Genomic DNA, 26,099 nt, shown 5'->3' with positions numbered 1-26,099 from the left:
CCCTAATCCTCCAGGACCTGTGCTTGAGTTAGCTTCCTCCCAATCTACGTCACCGACTAACCACTTCAAACCTTGATTTCCACTATAATACGACCACAGACCCCTTCTCTCAGATATCAAGAAAGCCTCCTGTACACAGAAGCCTGAGCCCAGGATTCTGATGACTCAATTTCAGAAGCTATGACCGCCCTAAGGAAAGGCACTTCTGAGCAGGGAGGCTTTCTGAAGCGCATGCTCCATAGACAGAAGTTTAAATCTAGTTAATATTACTAGTTAAAGCGCACCAACTACACACACTTTATTCCTAAAAATCTGCTTGTTTTTGCTGCTACAGCTCATAACCAGTTACTGATAAATACCAAGAGGCAAATAAGACTCTCCAGTGGAAAAACTAAAGAAACACTAGGAATTTATGGCTGTAAGTCCAGACTAGCTCTTTATAGTCAAGTGCTAACATTAATTTTATTATTAAAAAAGTTTGTTTTTTTTTAAATAAACTTTATGCTTAAGAAACCAAGTATCTTGAGTGCTTAGCAAAGCCCCTCTGGTGGTTTGAATGGATATGGCTCTGACAGGCCCATCCCGGGTGGCACCATTAGGAGGAGTGGCCTTCTTGGAATGAGTAGATGTAGCCTTGCTGGAGGAAGTGTGTAATTATGGGTGGGCTTTGCGGTCCTAGAGGCTCAAGCCAGGCCCGGTGTTCCTCACTCTCTTTCTGCTGCCTACCCCATCCAGATGTAAAATTCTAGGCTCGTTCTCCAGCACCATGCCCGTTAGCATGCTGCCATGCAGACTAAACATCTAAATGGTTAGCAAGCTCCAATTAAGTGATTCTCTTTATGAGTTGTTGTGGTCACTGCCTCTATTCACAACAATAAAACCCTAAGATCAGCTCCCCCAAAGAGAATATACATATGGCTTACCTCTATCTCCATGCACTTTTCCATCATAATTTTTTATTAGTTCTTCAATGAAAGTGCCATCCTGATCCAGAACTTCATCCCCCATATAAGGAATGTTATGTAAAACAGTTTCATCTTCTACCTAAAAGTTTTTTAAAAATGTATTCTAAATGTTGAACTATTTTTTAAAAACTCATTGTGAGAGCCAGAGAGATGGCTCAGCAGGTAAAGACACTTGCCACCAAGCTTGACAACCAAAGTTCAATACCTGGGATTCATGTGATAGAGAATTCCCCATAAGTTGTCCTCTGACCTCCATACATTTGTCAGGCTACACACACACACACACACACACACACACACACACACACACACACACACACACACACATTTGTACACACATACATACACATAAATTTTAAGCCTTCAATGTGAGAAGTACTGCAAATATTAAGTGGGGTACATCTGTTCAGCATAGCTGAAGAACAAGCCCAATTCCCAGTACCACACAAAAATTTCAACAAGATAACTAAAACCAGTAAATATTTCCATGAGTACTTGTCTTCACCCAAACCTCCAGAGCAAACTCTTAACTACTGTAACTCTGCTTAATCTAATATGCAATCCTTCCTTTAGGAACCTCTAGGAAAGGAAATGAGTGGAAATGACATCAGATCACAAGTTTAAGGCATTCCTATTATAGATACTAAAATGGAAGGTATCTATAAATAGAACTGATGAATGTGGCTTATCAAAATAAACTCTAAATACTCATCAACAAAGTAAAGGATTATTAACTTCATCTGGTGATCTAGGAATTAAGGTATTCAATACAATAAAAAAATCTAGGGATACTATGGTGATCTGAGTGAGATTCTTTTTCTTTTTCTTTTTTAATTTGTGCATTGGTGTTTTGCCTGCATGTATGTCTGTTGGTATCAGATCATGGAGTTACAGACAGTTGTGAGCTGCCATGTGGGTGCCGGGAATTTAACCAGGGTCCCCTGGAAGAGCCGTCAGTGCTCTTAACCGCTGAGCCATTTCTCCAGCCCCAAGTGAGATTCTTATCCCCCAGAACCACAGCCCAAATAAACTCTTCTTCTATAAGTTGCCTTGGTCTTGGTGACTTATCATAATATCAAAAATAACTGATATGAAAAAGCATAAATGGCCTGTCTTTTTATGGCAAAAATAAGAACATTCTACAGCAACAGAAAATATTTCAATACTTTGTTTGATGAACAAGTCATACATTAGAGTGTAACAAACAGCTGGGAAGAGCCAATCAAAAAAGTGTAGGGAGACTAGAATATTTGAGAACACAAAGGACAAAACAAAGAAAAAAATCATAGAAGAAAGACATTTCAAGAGAATAAAAATGACAGCAACTATCCAAGACTGGATGGTTCTAAAGAGCGTAAAGAAACTAAGTTACAGCAGGCCTGTACTAGAAAGGCCCATGACCAAGGTATTGGTTAAATGTTTAGTCTTAGAGTCTTAACTCTGAAAAAAAGGGCAGACTGGCTAAGACTCACTGGAGGACAAACTGTTTCATGACAAGCTCTCAGTTAACAAAATGGAAGAGTCAAGATGAGGTCAGAGGGCACTGACTGTACTTTTAAAGAATAAGAACTATAAAGTTCATCTTTTAAATGTGTTTATTTCTATTTTTCTTGTGGAGAATGCAGAAAAGAACATGAAATGGTTGTTAACTATTAACTCTTAATCACTCCAAGTGCTAAGATTTTGACGGCTTTTAAAACCTTCCATTTTATCTTTATCACCATGAGAAAAAAGTTACCATGTGCACTCAGGGAGGTAGAGGCAGGCAGATCTCTGTGAGTTTGAGGCTAGCCTGGTCTACAAAGCGAGTCCAGGATAGCCAAAGCTACACAGAGAAACCCTGTCTCAAAAACCAAACCAAAAAAACTATGTTTCTTATTTAAATACATTATTATCAAATAAGGGAAAGCTACAATACTTACCATAAAATTCTGCTGTAAGGGAGACCAAGAATACATAATAGGCACCGATGCGACTGCATTCAGGGTCTTTAACGGGATGACTTGTGCTGGAAAATCCAAGTCACTGGTCACTGAACACTAAAACAGAACATAAATAAAACTTCTTCTTAAAGAAAAGACCAACCTTAAGCTATGGCCATCATATGTGAACAGATGCTGCAATCCTAAGTAACTTTGAATTTTTAAGATAGAAATGGTCAGGATATCCAGAAAGATTCCTCTTTTCTCTAAGGTAAAAACATTCTCCAGATGTTGCCAGTTTTTAAACTCTTCCAGCCTTTCTCATACTTACCGTTAACAGAATAAAAAACATACTCATCTTAGGCTCTAAAAGCCACTCAAGCACACAGAATAGAATGTATATATGCCAACTATGTACTTAAATCGTAAGTTAACAATGTTACGTTGACCTTTTCCTTTGATTTTTTGAGACAAAGTCATGTTACGAACTCAATCTGTAGATCAGGCTGTCCTCTAATTCACAATCCTCCTGTCCCAGCCTACAAGGTGCTGAGAATGCTATGATTACAGGCAGACATCACTGTGTGTGACTAACCTTTCTTATATTTTATCTTCTTTTCTAAAATATCATTTTATGTAACATTATCAAATAACGAATTTAAGAGTAACAGATTGAGTTTCAATTGCAAAACATATATTCTAATCAATTCCATAATCTAACTGTTCACAGGTAAGGCACTACATTAAGCACACTACATGTCTCATGACAGTTATTACCACACTCTAAGACACTATTCTTAGCCCCACTTTACACTGAGAAAACTAAGGTAAAGAAAGAACAAGTAGTTCCCTCAAGACCTTACATAGACAGAGCTGTAATGTAAACACCAAGTCTCTGGCCCACTGCACACTGCCATGGCACTTCATCTCTATAATGCTTACATCTTCTGGTCCCTTGAAATGCCATTTCATTATCATTTATGATGATAATGTTTAAAGTTAGATTTCTGAGGCGGCAGAAAGACAGGGTCTGACCTCCAACAGATAGAACTGTATTTGTTAGTGTACACGGTGAGGGATAGCTTCTCTCCAGAGGAAGAAACTGAGATGTGTGCAGGAGCCAAAGCTAGCTGTGACCCCTTATAGGCATGGGGTGTGGGCTATGAATAAGGAAACTGTTGTAGCACAGTGGCTCCTACAGTCTCTCCTGCCTGAAACTGTTGGCCCACGGCAAGACACACTACCCAACTGTAACCTCACGGGAACCCTGTTTCACAACTGAGGCACTCTATCAGATTTCATAGCATACTGTCTCTCCTGTATCACAGAGAGAAAAACTGCTGTGACACAGGCGATGCAGTGACGTAATGCCTCTTACCATGGTGACATCAGCAAATGCATTGGTTAAAAACTGCTAAAATGTTTGCAAATTTTATTCTAATATAGTAAAAATCTGTACCCTAATAACCACATTGCTTTCTATCCTGGTGAGGAATCCAGCTTTTCTTAAGAGTTCTATTCTTAAATGTCAAGTTTCCGTGGCTGTCTCAAAAATACCCCAGATATGTATTGACAATCTAAAACTAATAAAAATAGAACAAGTTAAACCAAACCTTTATCAGTCACATATGTACATACACATACACAGAGTTAGTGTCTGAGTTCTATATAGGGTGTTTCCAAGTCAACAAGACCAGGACTGAATGAAGCCGCATTACTCGCACACAGGCCACATGAACCTGCACGTGTGCTCATGTGTGGAGCCCTCAGCTCTACATAGCTGCTGGGGTACTCTGACCATCATAGAGCTCACTGCCACACCAAGACAACTCTTTCCTAATGGAAGTGAAAGTGAAGGTCAAATCAGTTTCAAAGAACCAACCCAGTGATATCTACTACTGTTTTCCAAAAAGGCAAAGGTAAAAATAATACCAAAAGCTCAAAGCCAAGTAAACATGGTGTGGATGGCTTATTAATGTTCCCCTTCCTGCTAACTGGCTTCATATACAGATTCTCATCTCTCCATTCACTAACCCAATAATAAGAGGAAGGAACATTTATTGAGCACATACTATGTTCTAGACACCATGCTAAGAAATTGCTTAAATGATCATAAATCATTCTTATTATGGACCGTATGATGTGATTTTAGTATCACAGCTGGGTGGTGGCGGTGCATACCCTTAATCCCAGCACTCAGGAGGCAGAGGCAGGCAGATCTGCAAGTTCAAGAGGCAGCCTGGCCTACAGAGTGTCCAAGGCCAAGGCTACACAGAGAAACTCTGTCTGGAAAAACCCAAAAAATTTAGCATCACAATCCACAAATAAGACTAGGGGCCAGAAGTTATATCTTCCTATTCAGAAAACAAGTTAGAAGGTAGGCTTGAAAGCTAAATGTAACTGCAATATCCAAGAACTTCTTTAATTTGTGTTCTTGCTGTCAGGAGCTCACAGGAAAGACTCCCAATAGCAGCCTGGCGCGATCTACTAGGTAGAACAGACACCCGAGAAGGTCACAGAGGCATCGCCAACAACTCTTATCTATCCCTAGCGCGTCTTCCTTTCCGTCTACCTAACTAGGTAAATTTAGGGGTGAAGAGTGATTTTAATTACATCAATAAAGCATCTCATACTATTCAGTAATCTTAAATATAAGGCAATTTTCATTTCTTAAAAAAAATATTGACTTTTGCTTCAGTGGTGACAAATTAATTCTGAGGCTTTAATTCTACAGAGAAGTTGTCTTAATAGCTTAGAGACAGGTTGGCTCTCCAGCTCTGACTTACCTGTGTTAGCATATGTAAATTCAAGGTTATGAGTAAAGTTAGTAAGTATTCTTCCCAACCACTAGATAGGGGAATGAAAGCTTTGCAGAAAACTGAGTATACTAAACAAAAGCTAGGTTTACCATAAACAAAACTCACAGAAGCACAGAAAATAGGAAAGCATGGGCTATAGCACAAATTACACCTCCAGTCTATACCTCTGCCACATTCTTCGTCCCAATCACTTCAAGCCTGAGTCACCAAGGGATGGAGCACACTCTGTAAGGGGAAAGTATCTGAAGCAAAAGGGGTAGTTTTACCTGTCTGCTTCAAAACAATACTCAGCAGGGTCTCAAAAAAAAAAAAAAAAAAAAAAAAAAAAAAAGTTCATGCAATCAACTGACTGTGGTGATTCTCTGTAGAGAAAAGTTCAGCTTCTTCCCAGCTCACCTTTGTGGAGAATAGCTTGAGCTCTGCAGCACCTCTGGATCCTACCCAACCCAGCCACTAGTCATGCTGCAGTCACACCCCTGTCATTTATGAAATAATGGTGAAATGTCCCAGCATTTATTTGCAGGTAAAACAAGTCAGGAAATGCTTGTGACTTGCAGAGAAACTACACAAAACTGCCAGTTACTTAGTAACTTTACTTTCTTTGAACATGTTTCGCCCTCAACACTTTTAACACTCTCATCACTAGGAGCATGGCAAAAGCTGTTGACCTCACGAGTCTCCGGGGCACTTGTACCTGTGCAGTTATAGCTCTAGGAGGCCTGCCTTAGCAGTTTAAATTCTAATTCTAGTTCCAATTTCAGGATCACACAAGGCATTATTGCAGATGATTCACTGACAATGGTAAAGGAAGAAAAACTAGTTACCAAGGATGGCACATTTTCAGAGAAACACAGCTTACTGGGATGGTAAGTGATAAGGTTCCTCTGAGGTTGGAGACTTACATCAACCAGCTGGTACAATAGGAGCTGGAGTGTGGCTGGAGAGGAAGTCAAGCCAAAAATAGTAGCTGTAGGAGTAAACAACCAAACTGAGACTCTTGGCAGAAGGCTGGTTCCAAGTAAAAACTGTATTATGGAAAATCGTAGAGGGAGAGGCAGGTGAATGGCCTGAAGGGAAGGGAAAGAAATTAACACACCCTACTATGTGCCAAGCACCATGCTAGAGACTACCAAAGTTCACCATTATCCTAGGAGGTAAATATTCCCCATTTCAGGCAGGACATCACACCTCTGAACGATCCTCAGCATGAGGACAGCTTCGAAAAAGTACATGGGAGTGATACCACCAGCAACCAGGCGGTGTAAGTGCACATTCGTGGATAATCACTGCCTCATTTAGCTCATACTGGGACACAAAGAACTGACAGTATTTTCACACATACTTCTATTCCTCCAGGTGAGAACAATGGAGAAGGAACAGGAAAACCATCACCCTAGAAAAGAATGTGAGGGAGAAGCATCAGCTACCATCAACTCTAAGAAGATCATCAGCCCAGGAGAGAGTGAGGAGGAGACATCAGCTGCCATCAACCCTGAAGTGAAGCTAAAGATTATTTCTGAACCTACCTTAATTTTTCTTCTGGACTTAAGGAAAGAAAGGGAGCAAACCCAAGTTTTTGTGGTGTGTTTTTATTTATTTTATTTTATTTTATCTCACTGTGGCCCTGGGTAGCCTAGAACTTGCTTTGCAGACCATGCTGGCCTTGAACTATCCTCCTGCCATCACCCCTTGAGTGTTGGGATTAAAGCCACTTAACACCACATCAGCCAAATTCAAGTTTTTAATTATCCAGCCTTCTGGTAAGGGCAGTATGTGAAATGTAAATTCAAGACTATTTTAGGTGAAGCAGGAGGAGGATGAAAGAAGAAAGAACGAAGGAGAAGAAAGAAAGATGGAAGGAAAGAAGGAAACAAAGGAAGGAAGAAGAAAGAAAACAGAAGGAGTGAAGCATCACGTATTGAGGAAGCTCAACAGCACGACCACCAGTTTTAAGGCCAAAGGAGGAATATGAAGGGGATATTTTTTTTTTAAGATTTATTTATTTTATGTATATGAGTACACTGTCTTCATGCACACCACAAGAGGGCATCAGATCCTATTGCAGATGGCTGTGAGCCACCATGTGGTTGCTGGGAATTGAACTCAGGACCTCTGGAAGAGCGGCCAGTGCCCTTAACCGCTGAGCCATCTCTCCAGCTCGAAGGGGATATTCTTAAGAAAAACAAGTGTCTCTCACATAAGAGGGTCAGAACTTAACACAAAAGCGGGCCTCACATCTTCATATAAGTATTTAATGAAAGCTAAGGAATAAACAGCAGTCTATTCCAGATTATAAATTGCTTCCATTTTTGATGCTACACACTTATGTCAAAGAGCCATTAAATACTGGAGATATCTTATAACAAAAGCCTACTTATCTCAGATTTCACTTTCATCTTATGTCAATTCTTACATATTTCGTAGCAGAAATGTACACAGCATTTCAGGGTGTGTGTGTGAGTAATTCACGGGCATCCTTCCTTGGGATTCAGGTGTACACTGAAGACCAGATGTGAAACATCCAGCCCGCGGACTAAACAACTATCCTTGAGCCTTCCATTTGTAGACTGACATTGCTAGACTAGCTGGACCACAGCCTGTGAACTATTCTAACAAATCTCCTTTCTAGATAGATAGAATGAACGAATGAATGAACCCTGACTGATTGTATAACCAGAAGTAGTTCCAGAGCAGCAGAAGTATATGGATGAATCATTTAAGTGTTTGTCTGAACTAGGCTTTCCACTCTGCCAACACCTAGTTACTGGAGCCTCTCCAGGAAGCTAGGAGCATACGGAAAGCCCATGAAGTGACTTATTTTACAAACTTAAGGGGACAAATGCATTTGATTATGTTGATTCACCAATTATGAATGGAAAAATAAGGAAAATGATGGTGTTGGTCAGTTATCCTAGCATCTCTGTGTAAATTGATAAAGGAAAAAAAATGAGCTTCGTGATCAAATTAACCAACTTCTAGCGTCTCAGATTATAGTGAAGGACAACAATGAGCTCAGTAATACAGCTCCCAGCTCCAGGTGCACATCAGTAATACAGCTCCCAGCTCCAGGTGCACATCAGTAATACAGCTCCCAGCTCCAGGTGCACATCAGTAATACAGCTCCCAGCTCCAGGTGCACATCAGTAATACAGCTCCCAGCTCCAGGTGCACATCAACAGCCTAAAGCAGCGGTTCTCACCCTGTGGGCTGTAACCCTTTGGGGTTGCATTATCAGATACCCTCAGTATCAGCTATTTACATCACAACTCAGAACAGCAAATTTACACTTATGACACAGCAACAGAATAAATTTACAGTTGAGGATTACAACAACATGAGGAGCTGTATTAAAGGGCCACAACATTAGGAAGGCTGAGAAGCACTGATAAAGGTTTAAAAGTATGCCCCGGAAGAGAATCTTCTCTTCAGCAGCCACCAAGCTCTAGTTACAGAACAGCAAACCAAAGCCCCCAAAATTACAAAGACAAATCAAGTCCTAGCCTCAGAGGGTGTTAAAGTAAGGGAATTAACTAGTTAAAAACAAAAAAAAACAAAAACTTAAACCTAGGATGGAGATTTGTAGGAGGACCCTATTGAAGCTGAGAACTTGAATCCTCAGATTCTCAAAAGTACACTGTGTAAGACCTAATCCTCCACAGTGGGAAGGCCTGGAAAGCATGCCCTTCACTAGTCCTACAAAATGTAAAATGGTGAGAGGCACCAGCACATTTGAAGAGCTTTGTTGTCACCCTTCTCCTTAGACCTCAGAGTCTGAGATGCTGCTGCTCAGTTAAATAAATTAAATGCAGTTGGTTTAATTGGACAGCACTGAGTCACCAAAGGCAAGGTGATTGTAGTTATCACACTACGCAGTATAGACAAAGCAATGGCCACAATGGCCTGACCATAAAGTCAGTGTGACCACAGGCAATGTGATTTTTATGGGTATGACTTGTATGGACCTTTGCTACTGGCTAATCGATCATGGTGCATCCAACCGTGAAATAGTTTAAGAAGGCTATTGCATTTTTGTTTGATGTAGATAAGCAGGAAAAACTCTCAAAAACATGAAGACTACAGTGGACCATGGCAAAAGGGAAGTGGCCCACAAGCCAATTACAGACTTGAGCCAGTTTGCCGACCCAGAACCCCTTGAATGAAGGGATTGCCAGGTTCCCCTGAGGAAAGACCTTGATAAAATATCTAAGGGTGTTCCTGTTAGCCTTTCTCCAGCCCTTTCCCAGAGAGGCCTATGTCCTTTTACAAGGGTAACTGTACACTGGAGGGAAGGAAACAATCAGACTTTCCAGAGTCAACTAAATAACAGTTCTGAATGGAACAGACACTGATTCTAAGAGATGGAGGTCAGGTGGTTAATGGAGTCCTGACTGAAGTCCGACTCACAGTAGGTCCATTGGATCCCCAAACTCACCCTTTGGTTATTTCCCCAGTCCCAGGTTGTATAAGTGGGAAAGAGATACTTAAAAGCTGGCCAAATTCCCACACTAGTTCCCTGACCTGTGGAGTAAGTGCTATTGTGGTTGGAAAGGATAAAGGATAAGCGGAGTCTTTTAAAGCTGTGTCTGTCAGAGAAAACAGTAAATCAAAACCAGTATCACATCCCTGGAAGAACTGCAGAAAACAATGTCACCATCAAGGACTTGAAAGATACAGGGGTGGTGGTTCCCCCTCATCTCACTTTAACTCTGTGGTCTGGCCAGTACAGAAGACAGATAATCATGAAGAATGACAGCTGACTATCAAGTAGTGACTCCAATTACAGATGCTGTACCTTAATAAATTTCCTGGTATATCATATGCAGCTATTGGCCTAGCAAATGCCTTTTTCTTGGTACCTATCCATTAGGACCACCAGAAGCAATTTGCTTTCAGATAGCAAGGCCCACAGTCTACCTTTACAGTTTTACCTCAAGGATTTGTAAACTCTCTAGCTCTGACTCACAACTTACTTCAAAGGGATCTTGCAAAATATCACACTGGACTACTCTATTGACCACATTATGCTGATTGGACCAAGTGAGCAGGAGGTAGCAAGCACTTTGGACGTGTTGGTAAGACATGTGTATCAGAGGATAGAAAATAAAGCCAACCAAAATTCAAGGCCTTCTACCTCAGTGAAATTATCAGGAGCCCAGTATGAGTGTGGAGGGTGCAGAGATAATCCTTTGAGGGTAAAGGATAAGTTATTGCACCTGACCTCTTTCACCACCAAGAGAGAAAAATGTTTAGGGGGCCAATTTGGATTCTGGAGATCACATGGGTGTGTTAGTCAAGCCTGTATACCAAGTGACTCAGAAAGCTGCTAGCGTTTTATTTTGTTTTTGTTTTTGTTTTTGAAAACAGGATTTGTCTGTGTAGCCCTGGTTGTCCTTGACTCACTCTGTAGACCAGGCTGGCCTCAAACTCACAGCAATCTGCCTGTCTCTGCCTCCCGAGTGCTGAGATTAAGGCACAGGCCACGGTGCCCTGCTGAAAGCGGCTAGCTTTGGGTGGAGTCTGGAACAGGCAAAGGATCAACAGGTCCAGGCTGCTGTGCGGTCTGCTCTACCACTTGGAGCATTAGACCTAGCAGACCTGATGGTACGTGAGGTGTCAGTGACAAACAGGGATGCTGTTTGAAGGCTTTGTCAGTCTCCTATGGGTGAATCACAGAAGGCACCTTTGGGATTTTGGTGCAAGAGTCTACCATCATCTGCAGACATCTGTCCTTTTAAGAGACAGCCCTTGGCCTACTATAGGGCTTTAGTGGAAACTGAACATTTGAAAATGGGCCTCCAAGTTACCATGTGGCCTGAGCTGCCCATCATGAGCTGGGAGTTATCTGACCCACCATACCATCAAGTAGGACATGCACCGCAACAATACATTATCAAATGGAAGTGGTATACATATGATCAGGCCTGAGCAGGTCCTGAAGGCACAAGCAAGTTATCCAAGAAGTTGCCCAAATACCTGTAGTTTCCACTGCTGTTACAATGCCATCTGCTCCTAAGCATGCACGTATAGCCTCGTGGCATGTTCCCTATGACTGGCTGACTGAAGAAAAGACTATGGCATGGTTTACTGATGGTTCTATAATGTTTTCCAGGCCCCACTGAAGTTGGGGAGAAAAGCCGCCCGAGGAGCATGAGTTTGGCAAGTGATTGGGATCTATGTAGGTTTTGAGGCCATAGGATTAGAGTAGTTTAGCTTAGTTTACTAGTAGATTAGTTTAGATTCTGCCCAGTGTAGAGCTTGCCGCTTTAAAATACATTACAGTCTCATTGTATCAGTTATTGGCTTCCTGAGCCATACAGATATGTTATTTGCAACAGTAGCTGCAGCATTATAACCCCTTTCTGGGGCAACCCTGAAAGTCACTAGTGAAGGGAAATCTTCCTAGTGGGCAGAACTGCAGGCAGTACACATGGTGATGTATGTTTTGTACAGGAGAAATGGCCGGGCATGTGATTGTTCACTGACTCAGGGGCTGTAGCCAATGAACTGGCTGAACAGTCAGGAACTTAGAAAAAACATGAATAGAAGATTAGTAAGAAAGATATCGGGGGGGGGGGGGGGGGGGTGAGTAGAATGTGGACAGATTTCTCCAAATGGGTGAAGGATGTGAAGATACTTGGTGTCCCATGTAAATTCTCATCAAAAGGTGACTTCAGCTAGAGGAGTTCAATAACCAGTAGATAAGATGGCTCATCCTCTGGACAGTCAGCCTCTTTCCCTAGTCATCCCTGTCGTCACCCCAGGGGCACATAAACAAAGTGGCAGAGATGGTGCCAACAGTAGACACCAACCCTGAGCCCCAGATATGGCACCATTCCCTGGGTGACCAGCCAACAACCTGGTCCCAGGTTGACTACACTGAACCACTTCCTCCATCAAAAGAACAACACTTTGTCCTTTCTGGAGTAGATACTTATTCTGGTTATGAATTTGGCTTTCCTGCATGTAATGCTTCTGTCAAAACTACCATCCGTGGACTTACAGAATACCTACCTCATCCACCATCTTGGTACAGTATTGCTTCTGACCAAGGAACTCACTTCACAGCCAGAAGTGTAACAGTGGAGCCAAGATCATGGAACCCGCTGGTCTTACCACGTTCCCCACAGTCCTGAAGCAGCTGGCCCCGTAGAAGATGAAGTGGCTTTTGAAGCAGTTACAGCATCAATTAGTTGGCAGCAGCCTGGAGGGCTGGGAAAGGTATTCTCCAGAAGATGCTATATGCTTTGAATCAACATCCAATAATATATGGACATCCAGCCTTGTGGACTGAACAACCACTAGATTCTTGGACTTTCCATTGGTAGACCGTCATTGTTGGACTAGCTGGAACCCAGCCCATAGCCATTACGATAGTGCCCTTTATACAGACAGATTCATTCTTTAAGTCCTGTTCCTCTAGAGAATCCTGGCTAATAGAATTAAGCTTCCTTGCAGCCCCTTCAGAAGCCCATCCCTAAATGAAGGGTTCATAAACAACAAACCTAACCCTACAGTAAAATCCAAAACAATCTGACTATGGGTAAAACGTGTCCATTATCTGCTAAAGCCAGTTTTGTTAAAACACTGGAGATCACAGAGCATAGGCCTAAAACAAACTACAAAAGACTCAAAAGGCATGCCCATAATCCCAACACTTGACAGAGACAGGAGAGTAAGGAGTTCAAGGGTCCGAGTCCTGTTTTGGCTCTGAAACTCTGTCTCAAAACAAAGATCAAAACCACAGTGGGGAAAAACTAAATTAAATTAGAACACCCAAAGGAAAGGAAAGCAGGATGGAGGGCAGGGGACAGACAGTAAGACACCAAGGCATGTGTACATGTGAACATGCAGTCCTAAGTATCTGACTCAATCATGGTGCTGTGGACAGAAATCCTAACCACTACTACCACTGAAAGACAAGAAACTAAAACCTGAACAGAATATTACGTGAGTTCGCACTATCCACAGCTATGGCAGCACCCTGTTTCAAAAACTGATTGAAACAGAGCACCAGAGAGCAATTCCACTAAACACGAACAGACAAGGATGTCACAACCTTGGAGTGGGCAACACTTGGGTTCTGGCACAGCAGATCCTGCAGGGGTGGCAGTTTCTGCTGACAGGGCCAACAGATAGTTAAGCGCTCTTTATCTTTGCCTGACTAGTCAACAGTGCTGAAGCAATTACACAACAGCTACACAACAGTTCACTCTATCTGCACTCACTGTTCAGGCTATGAAAATGTCTAATGGGTTAAATGGTTATTAGGATACAAATCCAAAAACAGAACTAAATGATGTGTAATTTATAAACCTGAAGACTTTCTAAGCCCTTGAGGAACACAAAAATAAAAACTTTAAAGTGTAACCAAATATACCAGAAATAACATAAAAATGGAAACAATGTGAAAGATGTACAGAATAAAAAACCTACTATTTCCAATCCAAATTATATTTTTAAAAATTCTAACTTAGGCCAGATTTTAAAAAAATATATAAAACAAAGAAAAGGTTTGGAAAGATGGCTCAGTGGTAAAGAACACTTCCTACTCTTTAAGCAGACCCAGGTTTAATTACCAGAACTTGCAACTATCCAAACTCCAGACCAGGGACTCCAAGCCCCTTCTTCTCCGTGGGCACCAGACACACAAGTGGTAAATAGGCATATATTCAAGCAAAACACCCATACACATAAAATGGAATTTTAAAAACTCCTAGTAGTGCATCGCACATGTGACACACACACACACACACACACACACACACACACACACACACACACACACACGGCAGGCAGGCAGGAAGTTAGTTTTAAAAATGGAGCTTAAAGAGTGGTTAAGAGTACTGACGGCTCTTAGAGAAGACCCGGTTTCAGTTCCCATCACCCACATGCTGCCTCACAACTCTCTAGTTCCAGTGCCAGGGAATCCCACATCCTGCTCTGGATACCTCAGGCACTAGGCACATACATGCTGCACATACATGCAGGCAAAATAGTCCACCTCACTAAGTTAAGGCAAACTGTGACATAACTTGTATCATTCAGTCTAACAATATTCTGTGTTGAGAATAAAGGTTAAACGGGCATTCCCATAAAGAGCTGGAAGGAAGTGAGACCGACAGAGGGGCCCATTTCCCCATGGGGCATTCATAAGCAGGTGCTAAGCACTGATTAAGTCTGTTTAAAAATCACTATCAGGAGCCTGTAAAGTAGTTCTGCAGGTAACAGCACTTGCCACCAAGCCTGACAATCGAAATTCAATCTCTAGACTCTACACAGTGGAGACCGAACTCCACAAGTTGTCCTCTGACCTTCACGCATACGCACTCAAAAATAAATGCATAAATAAAATATAAAACAAACAAACAAAAAACCTGAAGTGCATTCTTTCAAAAATGCCAAAAAAGTATTTGTTTGTTTCCTATAAAAAGTAGGCAGCTGGTAATGAGACAATTTGACTCCCTAATTCTCAGTTGTTGGGACAATCTTTTGCTGTCTTGACGGTCTTAAACAAAAAGGGCCAAGTCAAAAACTAAAGAAATAGCCTTAAAGCCAGTACCAGCTGTCTAGATCACACCTTCACAACTTGAAATAACTACGGCGTGGACACAGCTGACAGCCTGCGCTCCTCAAGGCAGCCTCAGCCAGGGCAGTCTGAGATAGTACCAGGCTTTTTGCCATCACAAGCCTGGATAGGCTCCAGATGGCACTGTAACCAATTTCACCTAGACAGCAGTCACCTTCCCAAGTCATCTAGCCGAGGGTCTACTTCGAGACAAGGCTACATACTACTGGTACGCGACACAAACCTCCATGACTGCTATTGGTGCTAAGAGGCAGGGCTGAAAACAAACAGCTGAGACTGATCGCAACCCCTTCTTCATCTGCATAAGCAGGCTCTCCTCAGGCTCAGGGAGCTCTAGGGAGCTGCTGGACACGCTCCTGCCCCTTCTTCCCTGGCGTTGCAGCATTAAGCTCAATAAAGGCTTCTCTCAAATGGTCTCTCCTTGCGCCTCGGTTCAGCAGCGCAAGCTACTCTGGAAACTTGGAGAAAGAAATAGCAAAATGCAGAGCAGTGAAGCAACAGGGACAAGAACTGAAAAAGTCACTCGGCTGAGGCCCTGCTGGGATTAAGGGCATGTAACACCACACCTGCTTTAAAACCTTGAGTTCTAAATAATCTCAATTTTTACAAGAAATACTGAATTTAAGATTGTATCTGAGGGTAGAGATGCTGCTAAACGGCAGGGTTTAGGGATGAGAAATCTAACACCTTGGCTACACTAGAATTATTTTTCCTTGCAAATTGTAACTAAAACTTCCTCTTTACAAATACCCTGAGTAAAGTGCATTACAAGGCAATAAGCCATGCAATCAAGTCCTTATTTATATGTAAACCAGACCCAGCTTTTCTTCAACAACAGTGGTAAGTTAGCACTTATATATTCTATTATTTTAGTAGAACTATTTTTTAAAAATCACTTGTAAGTATCAATAAGCAAATAAATTTTATCACCTCAAATATTACTAGGAATATTACTAGTCCAGAAGTTTTAAAACTCTTCATGAATGTAAAAACCATTATATCCATTTAATGTTATTTCTATTGCTAACAACTCCACATTTCAATGCATACCAAAATCCTCACTTTTTTCGATAAGACTCAGATGCTTACAAACACATATTTTCCTAGAAATATACATAGCAGGTTATTTTATTAAATTACTTATCATGTCATTTACCCAGCAGATAAGGATTACCCAAGCATGACATTCACAGTAGAAAACACCAGTCCAGGGTAAGCATGGTGGCATGCACTTTAACCAGGGCAGGGGCAGATGGGTCTGTGTCTGAAACCAGCCTGGTCAGCAACAGTGAGCTGCAGGCCAGCTAAAGCTACACAGTGAGACCCTATCTCAAAAACAGCAATTCACTCAAGGAAAAAAAAGACTTTATAGTTTCCAGTGGGGAAAGAAATTGACAAATATACAAGAAATACAATAAGAACACCAAGAGTAATAGCAATTTCTTTACTAAACCTAAAATCAAAAACTAAGAAAAAATGAAATCTCACAAGTTTTTCTAGTTGTTAAGACAAAGCAAGTCACCTGGAAACCGTATTTTGATGAAGAGCCACATGACAGCAATAAGGCATATATCCTGTGGTGCTGTTTAATGACACCCTGATGTTGGAGAATTCTTTAAAAGAGTAATTGAAGACCAAAGAACAGGAATGCAAAACATATTGTCACTATCTTTAAGTCAGAAGTATTTCAAATGAAGGAACTGAAGAGACGCACCACCACACCAGCTACAGAAACTTGAGTTCTTATCATCTCAAGCTCTACAAGAAATACGCTACTGCATTAAACTTTAGGATGTATCGGAGGGCTGAGATGCTGCTAAACGGCAGTGTTTGGGGATGAAGAACACGAACACCTTGGCTACACTAGGATTTTTTTCTTTGCAATTTTTACCTTCCTCTTTCCAATCACTTGAGTGGTTTTAGGAGCCATTAAGAGCCTTTGTAGTTCTTGTAGAAGACCTAAGCTCAGTTCCCAGGAGTATGTCAGGTGGCTCACAAGCACCAGACTTCAGCTCCAGGGGATCTGCTGCCCTCTTCTGGCCTCCCCAGGTACTGTACTCACATGCACATGGTCACATATAGACACATGGTTAAAAATAAAAATCCTCACAGAAAAAAAAAAGGAATATATTCTGAATTGAATTTCTATAGACAGCACTGTTTAGATTATTTCTGAATAACAATAAAGTATATATAACTATGTATAAAATGCTTCACACTTTCTAAGTTCAACTAAAGCTCTTGGATCTGAAGTATCTACAGTTGTCATTCCATTAGGACAAAATGTGAACTCTTTCCAGACATTCTTTTTTTTTTTTAATATTTATTAATTGTGTTTTTTATTTATTTTATTTATTATGCCAGCATGCTAGAAGAGGACACCAGATGGTTGTGAGCCACCATATGGTTGCTGGGAGTTGAACTCAGGACCTTTGGAAGAACAGTTGGTGCTCTTAACCTTGAGCCATCTCTCCAGCGCTTTCCAGACATTCTTTATCAAAATTACTGAGATAAAATATTCAAAAGTTAGTATATCTACAAGCAACTAAATGAACTCACAGAATGTGTGTGTGTGTGTGTGTGTGTGTGTGTGTGTGTGTGTGTGTGTGAAAGAGAGAGAAGAGAAAGAATTAAAGAACTCATAAATGAAGAGGGAATGGGGAAGAATTGAGAGGAAGAATGAACCACGTAACTACAGTACTCCTGAAGGAAATACTCACAATTTTTAAAAAGTCACCAGATAAAACTTTCAAAGAACGGAATAAAGAGATGGTCCAATGATTAACACCACTTGCTGCTCTTGCAGAGGACCTGAATTCAGTTTCTAGCACCTACAAGGTAGCTTATAACCATCCGTAACTCCAGCTCCAGGGAATGCAACACCTTCTTCTGATCTCTACAGGCATGCCCACACAGTCCATTTACATTCCAACCCTCAGGGAAGCAGAGGCAGACAGATCTCTGTGAGCTCGAGGCCAGCCTGGTCTACAAAGAGAGTCCAAGATAGCCAAAGCTATTACACAGAGAAACGCTGTCTCAAAAAACCAATGAAAACAAAGAAAGTAAAGTACTCCTTTGCCCTTCAAATGATAATGAAAGCTATTATTACCTCCAATGCCTACTCTTTGATTTGCATGAGACAATGGAGAAGGTATCAGTATAAAACATGTAATTTATAAAATGATAAGTCAGACTTTAAAGATCTGTCACCTAAAGCACTACAAAGAACTAAACATGCCAGGCGTGGTGGCGCACGCCTTTAATCCCAGCACTTGGGAAGCAGAGGCAGGCGGATCGCTGTGAGTTCGAGGCCAGCCTGGTCTACAAAGTGAGTCCAGGATGGCCAAGGCTACACAGAGAAACCCTGTCTCGAAAAACCAAAAAAAAGAACTAAACACCTTTCCAGATCATGTATTCTCACCAAGACCACATCATCATCATCATCACTAAGGTCACTGCTAACATCATGTATGTAGCCACTTGATTATCACACAAGCCTTTGAAGCCTTGTGTCATGCCACCTCTACAAGCCTCATGACAGCAAATTCTGGCTTGTTTATTATAATGCAGTTATATTTTTAAATGTTCATTGAAATAATTACTTTAGAAGAAACAGATGATCTCCATGTTTATACATCTAGAAATAATCTACTATAATAGTATTTTAATTCCAAATTACTTGTTTTTCCTTCTATTTCCATTTAACATTCTATACCATGTCGTTCTACATAAAACAGGCATGTACACAGAAATGCTCAAACCGGAATCTCTTCTGCTTGGGCCGCTGCCATTCTCCCTCATCTTGCTGGCAGTGTGTTTTGGTGAAGGTTTTTTTGTTGTTGTTTCTGTTTTTCCAAGACAGGGTTTCTCTGTATATTCATGGCTATCTTGGACTAGATTTCTAGACCAGGCTGGCCTCGAACTCACAGAGATCCGCCTGCCTCTGCCTCCCTGAACGCTGGGATTACAGGCATGCACCAGCACGCTTGGCTTGGAGAGATAGTTAATTATAGACTCTACTATAGGACTTCCGTCTGAAATTATAATCACAACATTTCTCCCTTCCCTTTTTTGCCTTTCTTTGGAAATAGGAAATTGTCTGATGGTGATTAAGATCCACCTCACTCAGAAAATGTAACTGTAGGAAACACCAACCTCTCAACACTGAATTTTTAAAAATTTTCATAGAAGCCTCAGCTTCTGAACAAAATGCATAATTAAAAGCTTTCTTGGCTCATAAATATGAAAAGAAGTATTTCTAACCACGTGTCTAATTTATATTAAGGAGACAAGGAGGAAAGCAATTGTGAGTTAGAAAGCCTTGCTCTAAATAATACTCATCTGACGAGCATTTTATAGATTTGATTTCAATGTTATTTTTAAGTTTAATATTCCTAAACAGCTAAGACATATCCTAAACACTGAGCTGTTAAAGGAACTGCTAGTCCTGTGGTAAGGCTGTCACTGATACACACTGAAACAAATAGCAACAAAGCAGACATCCTCAAGTATACACCTTCTTCCCAATAAACAATAAACATTCCAATAAGTAAAAACCAAATGTGTTGATAATTGTTACAACACTCTGTTAACCAACCTCCCTAGTCCCGCGCAATGAGCTCACAGAAGTCATGATGTGCACAGGCTGTATCCTTCGCTGCTTCCATTCTTGGTTTAAGGTTTCAGTTCTTTCCAAAATTTTCTGACGATTGGAACTAAACATAGTCTTTTAAAAACAAGAAATTGTTCATTGTTACAATATGCAGCGTCTCTAAGACAGGTTAAAATCTAATAAATCATCAACAGTACCACGCCCTCAAATGCACAGATTTCATACCCTAAACTACCGTTTCCCACACTCTAATACACAAGCATCGTCCCCACTACTTCCTTGTAAGCGAGAGGGAACAGAAAAGCATTTCCGTCCTCTCTAACTTTGTGTTTCAGAAATCACAATGACTTTAGAAACACAAAGCCATAAAACAAACGCCTTTGTGTTTGGGCCCTGAGTCTAAACAAGCAGTGCCAACGTATACTGAAAAGACTGGTTTCCAAACAGGCGGAATAATCCTTAGATTAAAATATTTGTTATTATTCATGAACATGATAGACATTTTTTTTTCATTTCTTGAGAAAGGGTCCATGTATCCCATGCTGACCTCAAATTCACCTGTATCCCAGCGTCTTGACCTTCTGGCTCATGTGCCTGTGTATTACACGCAACAGCACCTCTATGGAGGCCAGAGGACTTGTGGGAATGATTCTCTCCTGCAACCATGAAGGTCACAAGGATCAAAATCAGGTCATCAGGCTTAGTAACAAGCGCTTTTACCCGGTGAGCCATCTCATCAGCCCACTCTTGAATTTCTGAGCCTTCTGCCTCTACCTCCCAGGTGCTGGGATTGGAGGCACACAGCACTATACCAAGCAGTCATAATGTAACTTTAATTAAGACAGATCAAGGACTATCATTGATTTTACTGTAAATATAACTTTGACCATTTGTACCATTTCAAAGTAAAACTATTTAACGGCGGGGGGAGGAGGGGATAGCATCAATTATATATGCATTTTTATAAAAGATAAAATTACCTTTACTTCGTCAGCTCTTCTGAATCTCTTGAGCTGTCTCAGTCTCATGTACTCTGATTTTACACGCTTCCGCCAGCAAACTGGTCCCTTCTCAGATTTCTTCCCAGTCTGGCCCATGATTACTCTAAAAGCAATAATTTCATATTAAAATCACTTACTAACCAGCTTGAATACGATCTTTTAATCCCAAGCAAACTGATATCAACAAAACATTTTTACTGTTTATATTTGTAGAAAAAAGGCCCATGTGTTCCATATAGCTAAATCCTGGGAATATATTATTGACTGATTTTATTTAATGACATCTCTTAAAACATATTTTTATTTATAAGCAGTCTATAATTCTAAATAGTCAGGTTTAAAGAAATGTGATCTCATTACAGGAAATTATGTATCTATACCACAAGCTAGCTTTAAATCCCACAAGGCTCACATTTTTAGAGGAAAAAAAAAAGGAAAACATTCTTTACGTTTTAAATTATTAAAAAGCTAGTATAGGAGCTAGAGAGATGGTTCAGTGATTAAGAGTAATGCCTGCTCTCCGAGAGGCCTCAGGTCCAATTCCCAGCATTCACATAGCGGTTCACAGTCACCTTTGACTCCATTTCTAGGTGATCTGACTCCATCTTCTGGCCTCTGTAGGCATCAGGCACATAAGCAGTACGCGGGCGTAATACGTAATCAACAACACCCACGTATACAAAATAAAATACATTAAAAAAAAACTGTTACAGAAGCAACATACAACTGACCGTATCCCCCATATCCACAGGTTTCTCATTTATGAGCTCAACAAATCTCTGATCAAAAATATTCAGGAGAGAAAAAGCATTTCCAGAAAATAGGGAGGAAAGCAAAACTTGAATTTGCTAAACACCAAGTACTATGCTCGCTCAACACAATAAATGAAGGGTAGGTAAGCACACACTGCTGTGGCCCCGCCACCCCACAGACTCCCCAACCAATTTCCTACAATTGGAGCATTGTCTACCCAACACCTCACTCTCACACTAGGCCAGGCATAGGACACTGGCCTCTATAGTATGTACAGACATATTCCCAGAACAGTCATTTCCCCAAAACATCAAACAGAGCAGCAACTATTTACCCAGCAGCTACGTTGGTATTATAGGTATAATACAGATAGACGTATACAGAAGATGTGCACAGGTTACATGTCAATTCTATATAAGGACTCCCTGGATTTTGGTACCAAAGCGGCTACTCCCACCAATCCCCTCAAATATCAAAGAGCCACTGTTGTTGCAAATGGTACAAGTGAAAAGGGGCAGTTTACACAGCACCAAGAGTAGAAAATGTACAGTAAGATAATAAGGATAAAGCAGGACCAGGTGGTGGTAGTGCACACCTTTAGTCCCTGCACTTGGAAGGCAGAGACAGCCTGATCCCTGAGTTTGAAGTCAGCCTGGTCTACAGAGTGAGATCCAGGACTACACAGGGAAACCCAGCCTTGAAAAATCAAAACAAAGGATAAATCACTACACACACACACACACACACACACACACACACACACACACACACACTTGATCACATTTCTCACTTCAAATACTGTGATGCTGTCTTTGCTTCCTATGCCACTCTTATTCACATGTGGGGTTTGAATGTTTAGTTTAGATTCGGTTTTCTAAGAATCACAGACAACAGAACAGACTAGACTTTTTTTTAAGTTCTCTGAATTTAAAAGTTAGTGTGCTTGTCCATATAGAATGCCTTTTTCTAGAAATATTTCATCTTTCAAACTATCCTAATGGATAAAGACTGGGTGGGGAACCCGATAAATAATTTGGAGAAATTATATCTATGGTGTAACTTTTAAATCCTTAAGTACAATGATAAACTACCTAAGAACCGAGTACCAATAGCTCAAATTAGCCAATTTACATTTTTTACATTTGTTTACTCATTTAAGGTTTTGTTTGTTGAGACAGGATCACTATGTAGCCCAGAATAACCTCAAACTGACTGCAGCCTGCTCCAGCCTCAAAAATGTATGAGCCATAAGACCTAGCTACACCATCTTAACTACTTTCTGTTCTTAATGGTACTCCCGATTTGAGAAAGGCTGCCTGTACACTAAGAAAGCACATTACCATTGAACTCTATTTCTAATTTTGATTTTATTAAAACACTAGGTCAAGTACCAGCAAGATGGCTCAGGGAGAACAGTGTTTGCTGGTGATGTGGCAATGAAGGAACCTTAATTAAACTATTGTCTCCATCAGACTGCCTGTAGGCAAGTCTGTGGGGCATCTTCTTGATTAATGCTTGATGTGAGAGGGCTCAGCACACTATGTGGGGATACCCCTCCTGGAGAGTGTAAGAAAGCAAGCTGAACAAGCTATGGTCTCTACTTCAGTTCCTGCCTCCAGGTTCCTGTCTTGAGTTTCTGCTCTGATTTCCCTTGGTGACAGACTATGATACAAAAATTTAGGGCAAATAAGCCCTTTCTTTCCCCTGTTGCTTGTGATCAGAATGTTTTAACATGGCAAGAAAAAGCGAACTAAGACATCAACAAGAGAATAGTTTATCAGCAGAACCTCCTAGAACAGTGGTTCTCAACCTTCCTAATGCTGCAACCCTTTAAAAACAGTTCTTTTATGTTGTGATGACCCCCAACCATAAAATCAATTCGTTGCTACTTCATAACTGTAATTTTGCTACTGCTATGAATCATAATGTAAGTATCTGATATGCAGGACATCTGATACATGGCCCTTGTGAAAGGCTAGAAGCCACTGTCCTGGAGACCACTATTTCATTTAATAGAGAGTGCAAAGTAGCAGCTGATGCCTGTAATCCCAGCACGTGTAAGGCAAGTGGCAGGAGAAGGAGTTCGGGGCCAGCCTGGGCTACATGAAACCATGTTCTCAAAAAAGAGGAAATTGTGACACAACCTACCACACAGATGAACCTCATGGACATTATACTAAGCAAAATAAGCCAATCACCAGAGAACAAAAAGAGACTACCTCCATTCATACAAAATAGCTGAAGTATGAAGCTGATGCAAAAGCAATTTCCAATTTTACATTGTTGAAATTTGTCCTTTGTTCCTGGAACACATTGTTAAATAAGTGTGGTTCTGTTATACATCATTCTAATGTATATTTCTTGTTTTAAGCCTTTACCTATGACTTACTCCTTGCAATTTTGGATTTATTTTGTACTTCTTGACAGGATGTTAGACAGGAAGCAAATTCAAGAGATTTCCTTATTCAAGGTCAAAATGGGTCATAAAGCAACAAAGATAGTTCAAAATACCAACACACATTTAACCTAGTAACCACTCAAGAGTGTACGAAGAAGTGGAGGCCCTACAAGTTTTTGCAAAAGAGATGAAGCCTCGAAGATGAGGAGTGAAATGACTGGCCATAGGAAGCTGACAAAGCCAAGTAAGAACAATTACTGAAACACTTCTTACAAGTCCGTGAGAAGCTGCCACAGAGCTCCGTGTGGACTGCCCAGTGGCCATCCTGCATCTGAGGCAAGCTGGAAAGGTGCAAACGTTCAGTGAGTGAGAGCCTCATGAGCCGCTGAGACATCAAGACTGTCCTTTTGAGCTGCTCTCTCCTCTCTAACTCTCTGCAACACTGAACCGCCTGTCTCTCTGTGATATGCAAAGGGGGACTATACACAAAAGCCATGACAACCAGCTGATGGTTGGACCAGTAAGCTGCAAAGTAATGCTCAAAGCCAAACCACCAAAAAGTTATGGTCCCCATGCAAGCCACTACAGCTCTCAGAATACTGGAAACAATCCTTACATCCTAGTTGTGTGCTCAGCAAATCGATGCCAAACACCAAAAACTGCAACACTTGGGGCCAGCACTGGTGGACCACAAAGGGCCCAATTTTCCTCCACAGTAACACCTGACTGCACATCACACAACCAATACTTTAAAAGTTAAATAAATTGGGCTACAAAGTTTTACCTCATCCACCATATTCACCTGGCCTCTCACCAGCTACTACTTCAAGTACCTCAACAACTTCTTGCAGGAAAAACATTTCCATAGCCAGCAGTATACAGAAAATACTGTCTGAAAGTTTGTCAAATCATGCCACATTCTGAAAAATCACTTTTCCAATCTGAAAGACTGGAACTTCTTCTGCCCACACCCAGAGTTAATAATACATCTTGAAGTCACTGAAGACTTAGGACTGCTAGCCTACTGTGCACCCAAATTGTTTACCTGCCGTTAAGAGAACAACGTAACAACCAACCTTACTTGCCTTGGATTTCCTATGTAATCAACTTTACAACCTAAGCTAATGTATAGCTCGAATCTTAAGTTATGATTGCTTCCATGTCTCTGACCCAGAGTAATGCATGTGTAGCATTTCCTGAGAACGGCAAACACAAGTTGAAAACAACTTCCTAAAAATCTACCAGAAAGGTTGAAAGCAACAACTTGAGGTTACTGTTTGATAAACAATGATGTTTGTTAGCTAGATCAGTTGGGATCTATTGAAGCCAGTGACTTAAGCTCTTGTAAAACTCTGTTGAAGTCTTTAAAGCATCCTAATCCTTCCCCATGTGATGTGCATTTCACTAAATACACAGAGCAGAGCCCTTCATTAGGGGCAAACGTACACAGCTGATACAGCAGACACAGGAACAGATCCATAGGACAGCCCTCCAACAGATTTAGACTCAGGCAACAGACAGAAGCAGAATGAAATAGAATAACCACTTTCTTGGTTAAACAGCTCCAAGAGGGAAGTGGAGACACTTAATGAGACATCAGTGAACTGTTGGCAACTCAAAGTTAATCACTAATGCATTATAATCCACACAATGGAACCCTGTTTTTTTGTTTTATACACTACAGAAAGAATGAGATTTATTTCTATTCCAGGCATGGTGGTGCGTACCTTTAATCTCAGAACCCAGGAGGCAGAGACAGAGGGGGGTCTCTGTGAATTTCAGGCCAGCCTGGTCTTACAGCTAGAAAAAAAAAATGTTTTTTTTCTTGCTGGCAAAAAACATGTTGATTAGCCGGGCGTGGTGGCGCACGCCTTTAACCCCAGCACTCGGGAGGCAGAGGCAGGCGGATCGCTGTGAGTTCGAGGCCAGCCTGGTCTACAAAGTGAGTCCAGGACAGCCAAGGCTACACAGAGAAACCCTGTCTCGAAAAACCAAAAAAAAAAAAAAAAGTTGATTGTAATGGTTCTTAGTTTTGATTAGTAA

At 41.0% G+C, this 26,099-nt stretch overlaps 1 protein-coding gene across 1 annotated transcript in view; it reads right to left on the bottom strand.

Annotated features, from left to right (window-relative positions):
- The window catches only part of Ezh2 (enhancer of zeste 2 polycomb repressive complex 2 subunit), a 63,207-nt gene that overhangs the window by 24,063 nt on the left and 13,045 nt on the right, over window positions 1–26,099 (bottom strand). The window contains exons 2-5 of the mRNA XM_051152454.1: window positions 20,885–21,008; window positions 19,890–20,018; window positions 2,888–3,004; window positions 924–1,044 (exon numbers count right to left, since the gene is read on the bottom strand). Coding sequence (XP_051008411.1) covers window positions 924–1,044; window positions 2,888–3,004; window positions 19,890–20,018; window positions 20,885–21,001 — 484 coding nt within the window. The 5' untranslated portion in view covers window positions 21,002–21,008. The remainder of the gene's footprint in view (window positions 1–923; window positions 1,045–2,887; window positions 3,005–19,889; window positions 20,019–20,884; window positions 21,009–26,099) is intronic.

This window comes from Acomys russatus, chromosome 10 (genome assembly GCF_903995435.1).
Source record: "Acomys russatus chromosome 10, mAcoRus1.1, whole genome shotgun sequence".
Lineage (NCBI taxonomy): Eukaryota > Metazoa > Chordata > Mammalia > Rodentia > Muridae > Acomys > Acomys russatus.
Note: the sequence above shows the minus strand (reverse complement) of the source record. Positions and strands in the feature narration are given on the sequence as shown.